The following is an 18734-nucleotide window of genomic DNA, read 5'->3' as shown; positions in this document are numbered from 1 at the left end:
TTTTGCAACATTAATAAAACCATAATTGTCATCATTTAAATCTGTTTGTTTTTTGTCTGAACAACTCAATTCATTTTTAACTATACCTATGAGTTTTAACAAATAATCAGATTCTTTCCACACATATTTCCAAATCACTTTTTTCCCCCATTCCAGCAAATTAATTTTAAGAACATTTACAATTTTTCCTATTACATCTACATGCATTGTTTGTAATATCTCTTATTATCAAGGATATATGTTTACCAGATGCATGATGTTTCAATAGAGGTCTATTTTGTGAAATAAATCCAGTCAATCAAGGTTTATTTATTTATTTATCTTTGTGTGTGTGTTTTTTTTTTTTTTTTTTTGAATTAATATATTTTTAGACAGTCATCTAGAACATTTAAGCTCTTTCAATATGTCTCTCATGAATTTATTTCATTTTAAATTGTCTATTTCTGCAAATGCATAATGGTTTTTGTCCCAGTTTCACTCAGAAAAAAATTATTATTTTCTCTTTGGCACGACTACAACATGAAGTATTTTCTTAAATTGAAGTTTTTTGAAGTTTTTATATTTTCTTTAGATTTACAATATGCTTTTCATAAAAATTCTTACACTTTCAAAAATACAAAGACAAATTTGATTTAATTTCCAGTTTTAATAGAACTAAACCAGTTTCAGGCAATCTTTCAACAGTTTGTACAGTTTTTCTAATCATGTTGTTTGTTTAATATATGAAAAGTGGGGGCGGTTCCCTAAAACACTTTCTCACATACTCTCTAATGAAGGTGTTATCCCAAAAAACATCTTCCATGGAATTGGCATACAATAGTTATGAAGTATTAACCTTTGGTATGAGTTTAATGTTTTTACAGAATCTATCATGTCATCCTAGCAAATTTTTTTGGCAATTAATCTTGTATTTAATAGCATTTGAACACAATATTCGTCTTTTAGACTTGCTTTCCCCAACAGATTGAAACAAAAATTTGACACAAAACTACATAATACTTGAGAAAACATAATTTGTAGTCAAAATTAAAATATTGATCAAAATTTTATAGATTTAAGTCATTATGTCTTTGAATTATTGCACTTACATGTTTATGAAAATAAAGATCAATCCCTCATTAGATTTTGCTCAAAATTTAATAAATGTCTACATTATATATATTCAAAAGTGTGCACCGAATCTTATCTATCTAGCTCTCTCCATTTTACCATTCTTGTATTAACATATATTCGAACAGCTAGACAGAGATTTACTCTGAACAGATTTTCCTGAAAATCTAAAAGATATCTAAAAATTTAGTGTAAAGACCATATACTAAATTTTACCCATATAGCTCAAAGCATTTTTGAGTTATCTTAATCACAAGCAGAAAGATGGACATTTTCCAAAAATGGGTTTTTTGAACTAAAGGAGGTCAAAATCTGAATTTTTTGACGATTGCTATTCTGTTTCTTTAGATGGTATAAATGAAAGTAAAAATCACTGCGAGTAACTTTGCCTAAGCTTATGTTTCCAACATTCAAAATAACACTTTTTTAAAACAATTTTCCTTGCATTACATTAATAATTAAATAAACTTACATACACTAAATTAAAATCAAAACAGTCTCGATACAAAAAAATCCAGACAATTCAATACAAATTCTAAATCGGATTTTCAAAAAAATACAGTGAAATAGTGAAATTAACCTGCAATTGCTACTAGTGATAACTTTCAAGTGACTAATTATACCAAGTTCTGGCTGCTTAGCAAGCCCACTCATTTACAGATTACAGATTACTCATTACAGGTAAACAAAAATGAGATGCTAAAAATGCTTATATCAACTCAAAAAGTGCAGCAACATTTGATTTTATTGTAGCTAAATGATTTGACTGTTTATAATAAGTTTTCTTAACATGGCAGCTTAGTATTAAGATAACAAAATTAAACTATAATGTTTAACTAGATTAATTAATATTAACTCTATTAAATAGATTTAATTCAGAAAACAAAGGGATCGGTTTTATTTTCTAAATTAGAAATTATTTTGGATAACCCATTTCAGAACATCCATGCGTGTTATTTTATAGGCCTTAAGAAATAATAAATCTATTTATTATTTTAATAATTTATTACCATGTTTTCAGCCTATTTTTTCAAACTCTTTTTCCTAAGCAAAAAGTCAATTTCTAACTTTAAAACCAGTAAAAATAACAAAAGATTAAAAAGAAAAATATTTGTTTGTTCATTAAGGTGGCAGAATAATTATCAAAACAATAAATAAAATCGTTTTTCATTCTCTTTTCTCCTTTTGTTGATAGTCTATTTGGCATGGAACTTTATATTTTATTTCCAAAATAATACTTCAAGATTCCTTAGATATTAACATTTTTTTATTAATTTTGATAAAATAAGGTAAGTAATTTTCACTCACTCACACAGAAAAATTCAATTTACTTGACTGACTGATAAAAACTGCACAATTTTGAAAAACTTCCAAAAGCTGGAAACTAAATAATTTGAGATACAGCAAAAATATCTTATTATTTAATCAAGCCCAAGAAAGGAACAAACATGCCTTCATCAAATTTTGAGTGTCATGGAATGACTTTCAAATTAGACTTTGCCATCTTATTTTGTAAAACACTAGTTTTTTTTTTTTTTTTTTTGTCCTGTAATAACATATGTTTAACTGAATATCAGTAAGATGAATGCCTGTAAGTAATTTTCAAAACGGCACAAATTTGATAAATAACATCATGCACATGCTGTCAGAAATCGCCTATAAATTCATCCTAAATTTCTAAAAAACTTAGAAAGCCGCAGAGAAAAAAAGAAGATAGGCTTAAAGAATCTGTATCTCTTGGCAGAAGAAAAACATTTAGCAAGTTGGAAAATTGTTTCAAATGCCTGAATTAACATAGAAGTTAACTTGTGACAAATTAAACAGTTTACAGCTATGTATATAAAAAAACACTTTTTTTTTTTATCCAAAAGCATTACTCTAATTGCCCCCCCCCCCAAAAAAAATCAGTGCAACTGATACGTAATTTTGAAAAGCAAAATTGGATGAAAAGCAATTTAGGATGAAAGGGGAGAATGGCATGGATCTCAAAAGGAACTTCTGTCATGATATGATAAGAGAAAAAGAAATCAATTTTATTGATATTGCTTAAAGATCAACATAAAATTTTAATCGGTTTAGCACATGGGAGGTGAAAGTTTAATTATTAGCAAGCAATTGGAATATCGAAGAGAAATCAAGTATGATCTATAAGTGGCAGGCAGAAATATATAATTATACTCAAATGATGTAAACTTAACCATCTTTTTTTTATAGTCCAGACTTAGGCAGAGAAGAATAGATTTTTGAAAAAGAATAAAACATTCATCAACACTGACAGTAAAATAATAATGGTTAGATTTGCCTTCTAAAAGCCTTATTTATAATACAGTGAGAAATATAAAGACAATGCTATTTCATTGAATATATGTTGTTGAAAAACAGTTTGAGTCCATGATTGAGTATCGGGATGTATTGAAAAATATATATTAAAATTCCTGTCAAAATGAAATTTAGTGTTTGCACAATTCATTACTACACAAAGTTTTCAAGTGATAACAGTTAATGGTAAGAAAGTTCCATAGTGTTGTACCTTTTATCTGCAATACCACTACTTTTCCCTTTTTTTATTCTACTGAAATACTTATTTTTAAAGTTTCTAATTATAAAATATCAATCTCAAATAATTATTCACTATCAGAATCAACATTATTAATTGTTAAAGATTTCTTAAAAAGTTTGCTTACAAATAAAAAATTAATTTTTTTCAAAGAAAACATATTTTAACAGAAAATATTTTTCCTATACTAATTACTTTGCTAAGTTAAAATAAAAAGGCATTCAACAATGGAATATTAAGAAAAGAATTTCTTGCTAATATTAAGAAAAGAATTTCTTGCAAACACACAAAACCAAAATATAGTTAGCATTTATAATAATCAAGTGCAATACTTACACTTAAGAAAGAACTGCTGATAAATTTATCAGGGCAGCCATCATACATCTGATAAATAAAAATAGGTTAAATAAGTATAAAATATAAACAGTATAAAATATCACATATGAATTATTCAGCATTTTGGAAGTTAATATAATTAAAATATATGAAATACTAAAACAGCACAAGGAGTGCAGATTAATTTTATCTTTAAAAATAAGCCCTTTACAAGTACTTTTAAAGCACCTTTACAGAAAAAATAAGAGCCAGTTTAAGTGTAGTATTTATTATTATTATTATAAAACTATGAGTTCAATGAAATAAATTGGATTATAATTAAGTATTTAAGAATTGTTGTCCAAATTTATACAAATATAAGCATTCCTGAATATTTTTCCCCAACAAAGTTATTCAAAATATCTTTTATGCAAATTTCATTTGAAAATCTTACTAAAAGATTTTCACTGCATATCTTAATTTATTTAATTACGCTACAGTAATATCAATTTTATGGAACTCTTCTAACCCATTCAACAAAGTCAGGATTCATACTTTTATCGGTCCAGTCTGTATTAAATACGGATTTTGAACCACTCATTATTTTAAAAAATTCTCTTATCTACTCTGAATAAGCTCACAATTTCTGATATAATAAACAAACTACTCAATAAACTCATGTCCCTGTGACTAAACATAATGGTGATGCTTCTGCGGATTGAATGCTGCTATTCCCACCAAAGAATTTTATTTCATTTTTTTTATTCGCACATCCTCATTAGCTGCAATCCGAGAATATCATGGAAAGAAAACAACTGTTGCTGAAATCGAAGTTAGACTGGTCTATACAGTAAAAAAAGGGGAACAAGCAAAAAAAAGGGTGTGTTTCTGCAATTACACAGTTGTTCCATTTTCAGAGCATGTCTAAGATCTTTTATCATGGCAGTGTTCAGAGATCAGCATTTTTTAGATGGAAAAAAATAAATAAATAAAAAAGAAATTATAGAACAAAATTCTCTACATTTTCCCAGTTTTTAGGAAAATATTTGAATTTGCCAAAGTTTCCAATGATTTTAAATTTCTTGTATTTTCCCAGTGCTATGACACTCCTATAAAAGTCCCCTTTAGTACAATATATCTGACAATAAAATAATAGAATTTCAGTATTCTTAATTTATATAAATATATATATATATATATATATATATATAACATTTTTTAACAAATGCTAAATTTACAATTTTTAATTCCTAAACTTTTAAAGATATCTTTTTTAAAAATTCTAGTAAAAAAAAATCAATCTACAATTAAATGTAAATAATTCTACATTCCTCCAATGCTTTAAAAATAAAAACATTCTTAATCTGAATAAGCAAATGCCAGATAAGACAGCAAAAGTTAACTTTCTCTCTAAACAAGGTAGAAAAGTGTAAGATATGCAGTAAAATATTTACTGAAATTTCACTTACTAAAGAAAGTTCCTTGCGTTGTATACTTGTTTCAATGTATTTTTTGGCATCAACTGTTGGTGAATTTTCTTTTTGAAATGCTCGAATACATGAATGGGGCCTAACTGATGGATCAGTTAAACATGGCGGTTTTACCGCGAGAAAAGCATTAGTAAACTTTCCTACAATAAAATTAATTCTGCAATGAATATCATAGATAAAAATATTCACATTTTAATAAAAAATATTTTAAACTAATAAAATATTATCTAAATAAAATAAAAAATTATACTTTATGTAGTTTGCATCAATAAATGTTCTCATGAATAACAAATTTTATATTGATATACAGATCCTCTGCTTTGCGAGTCATATTTAATAAAATATTTTTGAGACACTAATATTTTAAAGATAAAAGTTCAATTCTTTTGCTATTAAAACTTACTGTAAAAGAATGGAACTTGAATGTCTCTATTCTATAAAAACGCACGATTTCAGACCTATCCCTCAACTGTCTTAAAGAACATTCAGGACTTGGACTTTCCCTAAGATTGACTATCTAAACTAATGAAATGGTTAATTGTCTTAAAATAATAATATTCAAAGCTTTATAACTCGATCAGGCTTGACCTCAGAAGATTAAAACATTAGATTATCAAGATAATTTTACTGAATATGATTTACAGAATCGAAAGACAGTATAAAATTTAGACTTCATCATTGTTTCCAGAAGTAGATTTATTGATTGAAATAAAATATTATTTATCACAATTAAATCTTTTTGAAGATAAAACTAATTTTATAATGAATCAAAAATATTTACTGAATAATTCTAGGAAAAATTTATGTGGTACACATAAGTTTATAATGCTGAAGGATTCAATTTTCTGCAGTCGTATTTAAAAAAATGTTTGGTTTCAGTAAAAAAGTTTTCATATTTATTGAAGTTTTATATCTTCAATTTCAAATTCAAAGTAAATCTTATAGGAGCTGACAGAAAATTACAGATACATATAATACAATGTACTGAAGATTGCAAAGCTTCTATAATATTATTATGTGTGACTATCAAAATTTGAAGATTCAAAATATTTTGTTAAAAAAGTTATTAAGAGAGCAAGGTACATATATATTTAATTGAAACTATATATATATATATATATATATATATATATATATATATATATATATATATATCTTATATTTAATACTATATTTATATTAATTTTTATTATAATATATATTTAATTGAAATACTAAATTCAAGCTTCATCATTTCCATTTTAATCTATACTAGATATTTTGCAGCTGATAGAAAATTTAAGAGATACATAGTACTTTATGGCTTAAAGGCCTTTATAAAAGTATAAATGAATAACATGAATATGAAAATTTGAAGCTTAAAAGTATTTTGATGAAAAAGCTATTAAAAGACAAGTTATATATTTATTGAAAATTTTAACGAGCATTAAGACTCACAAATCTGATGGTCGCGAAAGGAGCTGGCAATTATAATTTTTTACCCAGTTTAAAATTTGAATATTAATACTCAAAACTTATACATATGTTTTTATTATATATGGTATGGATGCATTTAACATTCATAAGCAGGGAAAGAGGAGATAAATTTTCACCTCCTCCATTTAAATAAGACCATTAAAGCTTAAAATCATAGCAATAATGAACTATGTTACTTTTTCTATAGAATGCAAAAACAAAATAAAAGCAAAATCTACTTTCACTGATTATGCCATAATTATATGTCCTGAAAAAAAAAACTAATGAAAATTTTTGTGGAATATATAACATAGACACACACGCGCATAACAAATTAAATATGATGGTTAAACTTTCTTTCCCTTTGTAGCTCCAAATGCTACTTTAAGGAACTTTATTCTACTTCAATTTTTTTGTCTAAGAACATAAATGCTCTCAATTGCGACTCGATCTAAAAAGGATTATAATATACCAATTATAATGTATCAGATTATCATAGCAATACCTTAAATAATGCAAATATTACTGTGGAGGAGTTAATTTTTTAGATAAGCATATAGAATAATATATAAAAGGCAAAAAATGAATAGGTTTGTTAATACAAATAATCCATCACAGTTTTAACCAGAAATTTTTATAAAATTACATGCATGGTAACTGTACTTCAGATTTGTCGGAATTTTTTCAAAATCAGAAATTTTGTGATGATGCCACATAGTGGAAATGACAGTTGCTCAGAAATTTAAATATAAATATCTCAATGCTTGGAATAAGTGCAGATGGTCTCTGCTTCTAATTACTGGTAAATGACCAATTTTCACTGGCTGTCAATGATTTTTCATTCTACTGATGAAAAAAGACTGGCAAATTGTCAAACCAAAAACAATTATGAATATATTAAAAAAATTCCAGTTTTAGAAAAAAATTCTCTAATTTTTTTTTCAATTTCCAGCACCATTCCAATCAGTTGGCCACTTAGATATAGCAACTCCCAAGTTATTAAATGATAAACATTAAATATCCCCTATTTACTCTAGTAAAATCTTTATTTCAACTTTTATTCTGAACATTATTTTCTACTATCTTAACATCTATTGTTTAAGATGACATGATAACTTTTTAATGTTTTGCTTATAGTCCATACAGTACTAGTGACTTTACTGCCTATATTATACTAGTGATGAGTTAAAATTTCTTTCCCTAGAGTGAACTTTCTAGCACTATTCTATTTGTCTCATTAAATCATTTTGCTATTGTGTCATATCACATAGGATCAATAGATTTCTGGCAGCAGAAGCTTAAAATCAGTATTGACAGTAATGAGTTTTAAAAACCATGTTTTGGCGACTTTTTTTTAAAAAACAGAAACAGTCTTAAGACATATGAAATGAATAAGCGTAATTTCATTCATGAAGTATATTAGACCAAATCAAATTGCTTTCTTACACATTCTCCATCTCAATAATACAAATCTTTAATAGAAAATGCTGGTATATATCGAGAATCCATATATGTTAAAGCTTTTTCATGATGAAAATGAGTTTTTCAGAGAAAGAACTAAAAATCTTTCAGAAATAAAGTTATATTTCATCATAATCTGACACAATTATAATATTGTTGAAAAGTAGTAATTTATAAACAAATTACTGATTATACCAACTTATACACATGAAAATGCATAAGTGATAATCACCTATACATCAAATTCTATGCAAACAAAGCTCAATTTTATTTTATTTGATTATATTTTTAAAATTTTAAAATTATTTGCATCTTAAAAAAATTTCAATGAGAAAATGCATTTTTTTAAAAAATTCAGTCACTAATTGAGATTTCCAGCAAAAAATAATAATAATTCCAATATGCATAATAAGCATTAAAAATTCAATGAGAAATGGGGCATTTCTTATTTTAAAAAATGTTCCACACTACATTTTTAAAAAATGTATAATTGATTTTGCATACTATATATTAATATTAAAATATTACATAATGCATTTGATCTAAAGAATGGAAGAACAATATAATCTGTATAATTAAGAAGGAAAGAAAACAGGATTTTTAAATAGAAAATTCAAGCAAATAGTCTTAAAAAACTATATATAAATCAATACCTTGTTTCTAAAACACTGATGTGTAGAAATATAAAAATAAAATTTTCATGTGGCAATTTTCAAGTTTTTGAAGAACTAAATGCAAAGTTTCAGCAATAACTTTGACATTTAATAAACTTCAATTACTTTCCAAATTCCAAAATAATCATAGTGAAAGTTTCTATTTGTATTATCTCTATGAATAACTATGAATAAACTATTATCAAATTAGTGACATTTTGTTGAATATGGCAAATAATTATACATGGAAAATTTTATATAAATTACTCATTACTGTAATATTTTATTTGATAATGTCACATGCGAAATTAGTGAATTACCCTTTTCAGGCGAAAATGAAGTTAAATTAAGATGTAATTACAAAGTTACATTTAAGATCCAGACAAGGACAAAACTGCAAAAGAGCAACCTGCTTACTATGTTCGAGAGAGACAACCCATTCAAATCATGGGTGGTTGAAATCAAAAGATCATTTTTAATAGCTGCGGTTAAAAGAAAGGAAAGGTGTTTTTGAGTTCTCATTGAGAATCCGAAAGAAAAAAAAATTATTTAATCACCTGATTTTTTACAATTGTGAATTAAAACAAGAAAAAATAGATCATATAACTACAATGCATATCATAGAGTGGGGGGGGGAATCAGTTATTGAGATTTTCCACCCAATGTTTTAGAACACAAAATAAAGAAACATGTTAATAATAATAAAAAAAATTACTGACCAAACTAAATTAAGTTGAATGATAAATGACTAAATTAAATTTTTATGTAACTAATACTATAGTCTCTATCAATAATAATATAAAAACAATAAAACAAATCTTAAACTTATAAAAAAAAAAACTTTTTAAGAGAATTTTTGCATCTATCATGTTCATATTTCTTATCAAAGTTCAACAAAAAATTTTATCTATGATAAAAACAAAAAAACTCACATTTACAGCATATATGAGAATACTTTACAAAAAAAAAAAAAAAAAAAAAAAATCAAACATAAGCTGACTATTTCAAACAAATCAGATTTTCTTAAAATCAGTTAAGGTCGAATCATTAGACCTGTTGGCATTTGTAATTTTTAACAATACCATATAACAAAATTTTAATATAATGAATAAGAATCTTGAAAATATGAAATTCAGGAATGTAAAATTCACTTAGAAAACTAAATAGATATGTAATAATAATATTATTATTATAATAATTATAATATAAATATAAAATAGATACAATAATAAAAATAAGATATTTTATTTTAGATTCCATAATTAAGATGTAATATATTTATATGTCTAAATTTAAAATATAATATACTAATTGCCTTTTTTGACCAGCCGATTCGCCAGTATCAATGCTAGCTAAAAAAATTTAATTATATATTTTATGTAATTTAGTCTTATATTAGGGTTTTTTTCAGCAAAATATATTTGAGTTTTAAATTTTGTAGTCATATAATTAATTTACTTATACTATTATGTAGGTCTTAAACCAATCTGTTCATTGTACTACATATCTCTAATTTTCTATCAGTGCCCATAAAATTCAATTTTAAATTAAAGAGGAAATGATTAAGCTGTAATTAATATCAAGTCATTTTTTTTTTACTAAAGTCAAACATGGTTTAAAAGAGAGAGAGAGAGGGGGAGGGAGAATTGAAAGCAGAGTCATTTGGCATTGAAGTTTTAAGTACACAATAGAATAATTTTCTTAATTTATAATATCTCAAAGAATTATGCAACAAAAATTTCATGGATTAACCATAAAAGTCAGTCTTTAATTTTAGTTTGAAAATGAATTAAATGATCCCAATAATAATTTTTTTCAATCTATAAATATATTTCAAAAAAATTATGAAGTTTAAATTTTGACAATATTTTGATCTTAAGGAATCGTACTCTGCACAATATTCCTGACACTCCAGCTTTTAAATAAATAAACATTTCTATATTCTACAATCAAATCTGACTGATTTATTAAGTTGTGAACATTACAATTTTAGAACAATCAACATTTTCATAATCTAGACAAAATACTTTTTAGACATACATCTACAGATAGACATTTAATAAACATACATCTGTTAACAAAAGGATCTAAATGAAATAAATAATTATATTTACTTAATTTAAAAGTCAATAAATGCTCAGGTGAAGTACGAATTTTAAATTTTTAAATACATCCTCTGCCCTATGAATTTTATTAATATTAAATATTATTTTTATTTTATATTATATTTAATAAAATATTATTGCGACGCTAATATCTTATATAAAAACAGTTACATTCCAATTAACTAAATCAATCACTAAAGCTGACAGATTTATAAAAATCTGAATATCACTATTCTATAAAAAAAATGATTTTAGTTATTATTTCAAAGAAGTCAATCATCTCCCAGAATTCCTCAAAAATGATTAGCCCAGATTAAGAAAATGTCGATTGTTCTAATATTGTAGGTAATATTCAAAAGTTAATGAAACGATCAGATTTGAATGCAGAAGATAGAAACATTTATTTATTTAAAAGTTGGAGTGTCAAGAATATTTTGCAGGACCAAAGTGCTCTAAAATTTAAATTTCATAATTTTTTGAAACATATTTATAAACCGAAGAAAAATAAAATATTATTGTTGATAGTATTTATATCCTTTTGAAAATAAAATTAAAAACTGGATTTTTCACTTATGAAGCTAAACAGGAAAAAGGAAAAGTTTTAAAAAGATTAAAAACATGCAGAGTAACTGCTAAGAGTTAATGCCACTCAAATATTTGCAGCTGAATTTTAATTTGGAAAGAAATACTAACACTGCAGGATTAATAATTTTATAAATTGATTCTTAACAATTAAAACATATTAATTTCATTAGACTATCATGAAGATAGAAGCATCAAAAAAGATTTGAACTTCTTCAATAGTTCAACACCAATAATAAAAGATGAGCTTTACCTTCAGAAGGAATATTTAGAATACAAGACATGGATAGCATATGCCATACTTTACAGCTGTCTTCTGATACTGTCATGAGTCGTGTTCCATCAGAAGAAATAGAAAGTGAAAAAATACTGGTACTACAAAAGAAGAAAATAAATCAGCCCAAGCCAATGGAAACACTAGAACACCAAGAATGTTTGCAAAATACAAGTCAATTTATGAATATTTGTAGATACTAAAATAAGAAATGGATTATATAAAAAGAACAATACTTACTCATGTAGTTTAAGAGATGCGTTATTATCCACATCATCTTTATGTATCTCAAGTTGTAACTGAAAAAGATTCAGTATAAAAAGTTTTGATTATAGAATCTGCAATAACTAATTGTAGTAAGATTATAAGTCAAGGATTTATTTATTTCTTTTTAAAATTTGGTACGACATAAATAAGAATTAAAGATATACCATCTTTATACGCAGTATTTTTCAGTAAAAAAAAATAAAATAAATCCATGCATCCTAAAAAAATGGAGTGCTTGTAATCAAAGAATAATATATTTTAATTTTATTTTAAGAAATTCTATTCTAAAATAAAACTTATACATCATAACAAAAGTATATTATATACTGTAGTAAATAGTGGGAAATAATACAGAACAGCAATAAAGACTCAATATTGATAAGGAATTATGAGATGTTGGAGTCTGACAGTGATCAGTTTTGATATGCTGAGTTTTATATTCAATAATTTCAGTCAGGCTCAAATTGTAGCCATGTCCTATATTTATAACCAATAAATACCATAGTTTAAAAAAATGTTTCCCAAAAAGAAGATGTGATAAATAGATATTATTACTTGAAAGATATTCTATTGTTTTGTTGCTACAATCAAAACTTGCATACATTGTCTTTATTATTAACTCATTCATGAAATATTTGCCACAAGAAATAAATAAAAATTGCTCTTCACTTGAATCTAGCACAATAATCGAAATAGGATATAGTTCTTTCATCTAAATTTTATTTTTTAAACTTTTGAAAAAAATAGGAATGAAACTTCTTATAACAAACCCTGTGCAATGTGTTTCTATACCTTCAATCAAACAAAAACAATCATTTTCTAGAAAAATTCTTCCAGCTCTGGTAAACACTTTTTTTTTGCATTTCCCATTAATAATTAAATATTTCAGGCTTTTAACGGTTGCATTAATTTTTCGTATAATAAAGAATAGTAAGTATAGATAATATTACTGTCAAGCTAAATTTTTGACGATGGCTACTAATCATTTCTACATTAATCCACATATTTAACAAACATTATGGTCAAAGTCATTGCTGTTATAGATCAAATGACAATATGGACAACTAAATAAATAATTTGAAGTAGTACATATGTGGTATATAGAGAAAAATGTTACAGAAGAAAGTTTAGAATCAATGATGATATTTAAATACTCCAGCCTCTCTCTCATGGCTGGATGGAAATTGTCAAATTTGCATGAACAGAATGGCCGGCATTTTTACTGTTTGAAATTCCCTGACTCGTTCAGGTTTTTAAAGAACTTTCCCGAATATATATTTGGAACAATGTTGCCTTATTTCATTTTCTTTAATTATTACACAATAAACTCTTAACTTTATTTATTTTTTTCTCTCTCTCTTTTAACTGAAATCAATAGCCGGCGTCCTGGCCTAGGGATAGCGTGTCTTCCTCGTGATCTGGGCATCCTGGGTTCAAGTCCCAGTATGGGCATGGTTGTTCTTCCTCTGTGTTCTATCTGTGAAATGTGTGAATGTGCCCCCTGTAAAACGGGATTGTGCAAGTGAATGTGTGCGAGTTTCATCTTCATATGAGCTAGAAGTCAGACTTCTGCCATTGGGTGCTCAGGGGTCTTTACCCTCAGAAGCTACTGCAACCCCTTTCTGTGGTAACGTGGACACGATATCATCATCATCAACTAAAATCAATTTAAAATAAAATTTGATTCTCAGGGGGGGACCACAATTTTTACTTATTGAATTTCAAATTTCAGATAAGCTTCAATTATGTAAAACCTCCCCTGTTTGTTATAAAAATATTAACCAACACTAGAAGATACATGCCCATCTACACTGACTTTTAGCCAACCAATCATATCTCAGATTGTTCGACAAATTTACTTGTGAAAAATGCAGTACAAAAATATATGCACACTGGTGGAGTACTTAGGAATGAAATTATTTCCTTCCAATGGTGTCTCCCCTATTCGAACTGTTTACAAACACCAATCAGAACTGAACAATAATTTTACTAGCAGAAAAAGACAAAAAAATCATTTATAAATACAAAATGAAATCTCTGCATTAAAATAAGAAAAATTCTTCAATGAAATCGAAATTGCATAGACTTTAAGCTCACCAACTATAATTTAAAAAGAAAAAAAAAATCACTTGCATGCTTGATCAATGATTAACCCATAAAATAGAGAAAAAAAGTGAAAAATTAATCCTTAATTAAAAAAAAAATAGCATGAATGAATTTTGTAAATTTTTGAGGCAAATAGTTTCATATACATCAAACAGTATAGGAATAATGCAGCCCTTCTCCTTTAAAAAAAAAAATTACCGGAGACATGTGTTCCTTTAACATATCAAACAAATCAATGTGTTTAATATTATTTTTAAATTATAGAGCATTTTGTTGAATGTATGGAGAATTTTAAATGAACACTAAAAAAATATATTTAAAAAAAAATAATAGTAATCACATCCAGTTCATGTCATCCATAGCATCTATTCATAATAAAAATTTAGTAATCTGACTTCATAATATTTAAAACTAAACAACAAGAAAAAAAGTTTATGGAAATAATATCATAACAACCGATACTTCATAACTCAACAAAAAGATCTCTGAGGAGAGGGAAAAAATAATTATTGTAAAATACTTATTTAATTAAAATAAACCATTTTAGAATTATAAGAATGGATCAATATTTTAAAACCACTTTGGAATATTAATACCCAAAATTCATACTTTCACTCTTGTAATACGTGGTCGATTTGACATTCGAAGGAAGAAGAGGGATGGGGGGATATAGTTCCACATATATATCTTTTTAAATAAAAGAGACCCATTAAAACTTAAAATCATAGCAGTAACTTTAGCTTTAAGTGGGCTTTAGTTAGGCTGTTTTTTCCCACAGTACACAAAACTATTTTTGCTAATTATGGCAATGACTTATCATTCTGAGGGGAGAAAGCAAACAGAAACTTTCGGCGAAAATATTATATATTCATACATATATGCTTTAAATTAGATATGGTTATCTTTCTCTTCCATAGTCTGCTTTAGACTATCAATAAAAATTTGATTTTCATTAGTTGCCACCAATGTTTCATTCTACTTATGAAAAATAACCACAGATTATCATGTTCAATAAAAATTACTGATTTATAAATAAATGTCCAGTTTTATAATATATTTCCCTGATTTTTCCCAACCTCCCAGAATTCAATGACTATTCCCAGTTTCCTGGACAACTAAATTGCAATGGCACAATGATAAAGAAGAACATATTTTCCCAATTCTATGTTTACTTGTTCCATTGTTGATGGGTTGGTTAAATTCTGTACTGTTACAGTGGAAAATGTTCTAATTATGGATTATGTTTCCTAATTTATTTGACTTTCTTTAAATTATCATAAATGCTCACAATCCCACACTATTTTCAAAATAACTAAGTACAAAATTGATTCTTCCAGAAATTTATAGAAGATTCTGTGACTATATTAAAAATAAAAGTGAATTGTTCACTTTATTATTGTTATTATTCAAGTTACAATTTTAGTATTATTTTATGTATTAGTATTACTTTATTCCTATTTGATAATAAAGCTAATTATATACAGAAAAAAACTGCATTACATTCAACACTAACATTTTCATTGAACATTTTTCAGACAATACACAAAATAACTAAAGCCTGTAAATAAATAATACTAAAATTTCAGCAAAAGAGTATAAGTAACAGTATAAGTAAAAATAGGAAAATAAGTTATAAATGTCATTGTAATAACAAATGGCAAATACAAAAATAAACTACGGTAAAGATGGGCAGGTGAGTTGTTTTCAAGATCTTTCAGAAAGAAAATTTAAAAATTTAATTTTTAAGTAAATTTACAATTTTGCAGTAGGAATTTGCTGCAGAATCTTTTTGAAGTGTGAGAAAAAAACTTATGATGAGAAAAAATATAATAAAAGGTTGAAAGAAAATTAAATCTATATCAAATGGAACCAAGATTTTTATTCTTTTGCTCATTCATCAACTATTGGATTGCAATAGCATCTGAATAAAAATTCTCAGGAAACAACAATAAACAAACAGGTCTGGGGAAAAAAAATGATAATTCTTTTAAGTCTGTTAACTGCTTTTTATACAATATTGAGAAAAATGAAAATTTTGAAACGAATATACTTCTAAAAATGAACATTTTTTTTAACCCTATTAAGTAAAGCTTTTTGAAAAATTGTTTAGTATATTGGGAGAAATAAATAAATTTATTTTGACATTTATTATTTTATTATCTCATAAACATATGCAGGGGGGGGGGGACTTGCCATTTGTCAACTTTTAAATCTACAAATGATACTCATGCTAGATTCTTGATATTAATATTTCCATTCTTAAAAAAATATGTCTTGACAAAATCTTTCATCTGCATCATGCTGATTTCATCCAAGCTTTCAAAATAATAGTTAAGATGAGAATGAGGAAAATGAACCTACATGCTTATATCCTACCATAATTGTGAAATTTGCTTGTATCTCCCCCCCCCCCAAAAAAAAAGATGCATAATTTTTGATTTTTAGAAAACTTACTGTTACTGTTTTGAAAGATTTCCAGACTTTCTCTCATCACCTACTTTGACTCAAAATTTTGATTCTTTATCATATTTATGATGTCCAATCATACAAATATCTCTTGATTAGGATAAACTCAAACTATTCACAAAGGTATTTCAAATACATATTTTCCTTCTTTTGGCAATGTTTTAACAAATTGTTTCATAAAATCTAATTTTATATGACGTGGCAAAAGCAAAGGCATTTTATAGCCTAATAGCCTTTTTTTTTTTTTTTCTAAATCTTTTAATGTTTTCCTTTCCAATTCCATGACAAAAAAAAAAAGTATACTTCCCCAAAAATATAAAATGTTCCTTTGTCATTCTTTTCCCTCTCCATTTACTACATAATTGCTACAATTACAGTAGAAAAAATTTGGTTATCCTCTGGAAGCCATTTCTCTCAACTGTAACACAAATTAAAAGTGAAAGGTCCTTTTACTCAAAGTTTAGAATTATATACATTTGTTTAGCACAGAATTAGAAAGATATAAACAGAGAAAAAATTGTTGTTGTTTCTGATCCCAGGTGGTATAGTTGCGCTATGCCACCTCCATGAAACCAAAGATCTCTAAAAAGTCCAAAAACAATAGCAGATCCCTTAAAATTGCAAAAATAGCAAAATTTAAACATTTAAGTGGCTTGATCTGCCTTGCACCAAGGACATTCAGCGAAGATTCTCCGGCCATCTTGGAAGGTGAGGGATTTGGTGTGTCCACTCAAAAAACGAGAGAGAGCTGTTTGCTGTTTTTTAGAGAAATCCAGACAGTGACACCAACCAGGACTCTTACTAAAATAGTTGTCAGGATTTCTAATTAAAATATCAGTAGCTTTTTCAGGAGTCTCAATGTGCATGCCTCTACCAGAAATACTATCATCTCTTATACTGCCATCAGTGTACATTTTCAGAGCTGAAGATGAAATGCTATGAATTTTTTTCAGAAACATTTGTCTAGTAAATTCAGGTAACTCTGACTTTTTGCTAACCTTGGCCAAGAAAAAAACTAGTACCCACAGACTACTATATTTTTACTTGTTTCCTCTGGCTTTATTATCAAGTTTAACAGACAGTTCACCAGTTTAAAAAATATTTTGAATAATTAAGAGTCTGCTTTCATGTGTAAAATTTATATAAAGCAAAATATGATTTGAAATATTTAATAAACAAATAAGTTTAAAAATCTACATAGATAATATCATTAGGTTGCTCTTATATTTATAAAATTCATACACATCAGGCTTGGGATAAAACTGAAAGATTGAATTCTTTAACAATTTCAGTTATTAGCAGCCAAAAACCATAAAAATACTTTATTCTTAAGAAATTTCAAGAGAGTTCCAAAGTATTTTTAAGCAATGCAGAATCATCGAGTAATAGATATGCAAAATAGTTAGTAGAAAAAGACTTTCGAAATATAAAGAATTTGGTATGCGCCTGCATATTTTCACTATAAATTTCAACAGAAGTTTAAGAATTATTACCATAAGAAATCTTTTTTGTTTAAGTGTAAATACTACTTCAAAGTTGTAGATCCAAATATTCTAAATTTAAAAATATAAAAATCATGGAGTTTCATAAGTATCTAGATCATATCAACCCTTTTCCACCCTTTTTGATGATAGATAGTTTATAGTAAATTGCTGTAGATTACTTAAGATCCCTATTTCGTTTGATCAGGCATATGTAATATCCTTCATCAAGCATGCACATTAGCAAAAGGGAAACAAGGAACCAAAGGTAAGAGCAAAATAGATAAATTGAGCATTATGCTACGGTTGACACAGAAAACATTTCAAACTTTTAATAGAGTAATATATAGTAACTGCCAGTGGCAACCAGCTTGTTTGCCCATATTATCAACTTTTTAAGCTATTTATTAAC

The 18734-nt window shown here is 26.5% G+C and overlaps 1 protein-coding gene across 1 annotated transcript in view; it reads right to left on the bottom strand.

Moving 5' to 3' along the window:
- The window catches only part of LOC129961793 (WD repeat-containing protein 18-like), a 42355-nt gene that overhangs the window by 4305 nt on the left and 19316 nt on the right, over positions 1-18734 (bottom strand). The window contains exons 8-11 of the mRNA XM_056075362.1: positions 12243-12301; positions 11982-12103; positions 5452-5612; positions 4004-4051 (exon numbers count right to left, since the gene is read on the bottom strand). Of these exons, the coding sequence (XP_055931337.1) occupies positions 4004-4051; positions 5452-5612; positions 11982-12103; positions 12243-12301 (390 nt within the window). The remainder of the gene's footprint in view (positions 1-4003; positions 4052-5451; positions 5613-11981; positions 12104-12242; positions 12302-18734) is intronic.

Source organism: Argiope bruennichi, chromosome 2, assembly GCF_947563725.1.
Source record: "Argiope bruennichi chromosome 2, qqArgBrue1.1, whole genome shotgun sequence".
Taxonomy (NCBI): domain Eukaryota; kingdom Metazoa; phylum Arthropoda; class Arachnida; order Araneae; family Araneidae; genus Argiope; species Argiope bruennichi.
Note: the sequence above shows the minus strand (reverse complement) of the source record. Positions and strands in the feature narration are given on the sequence as shown.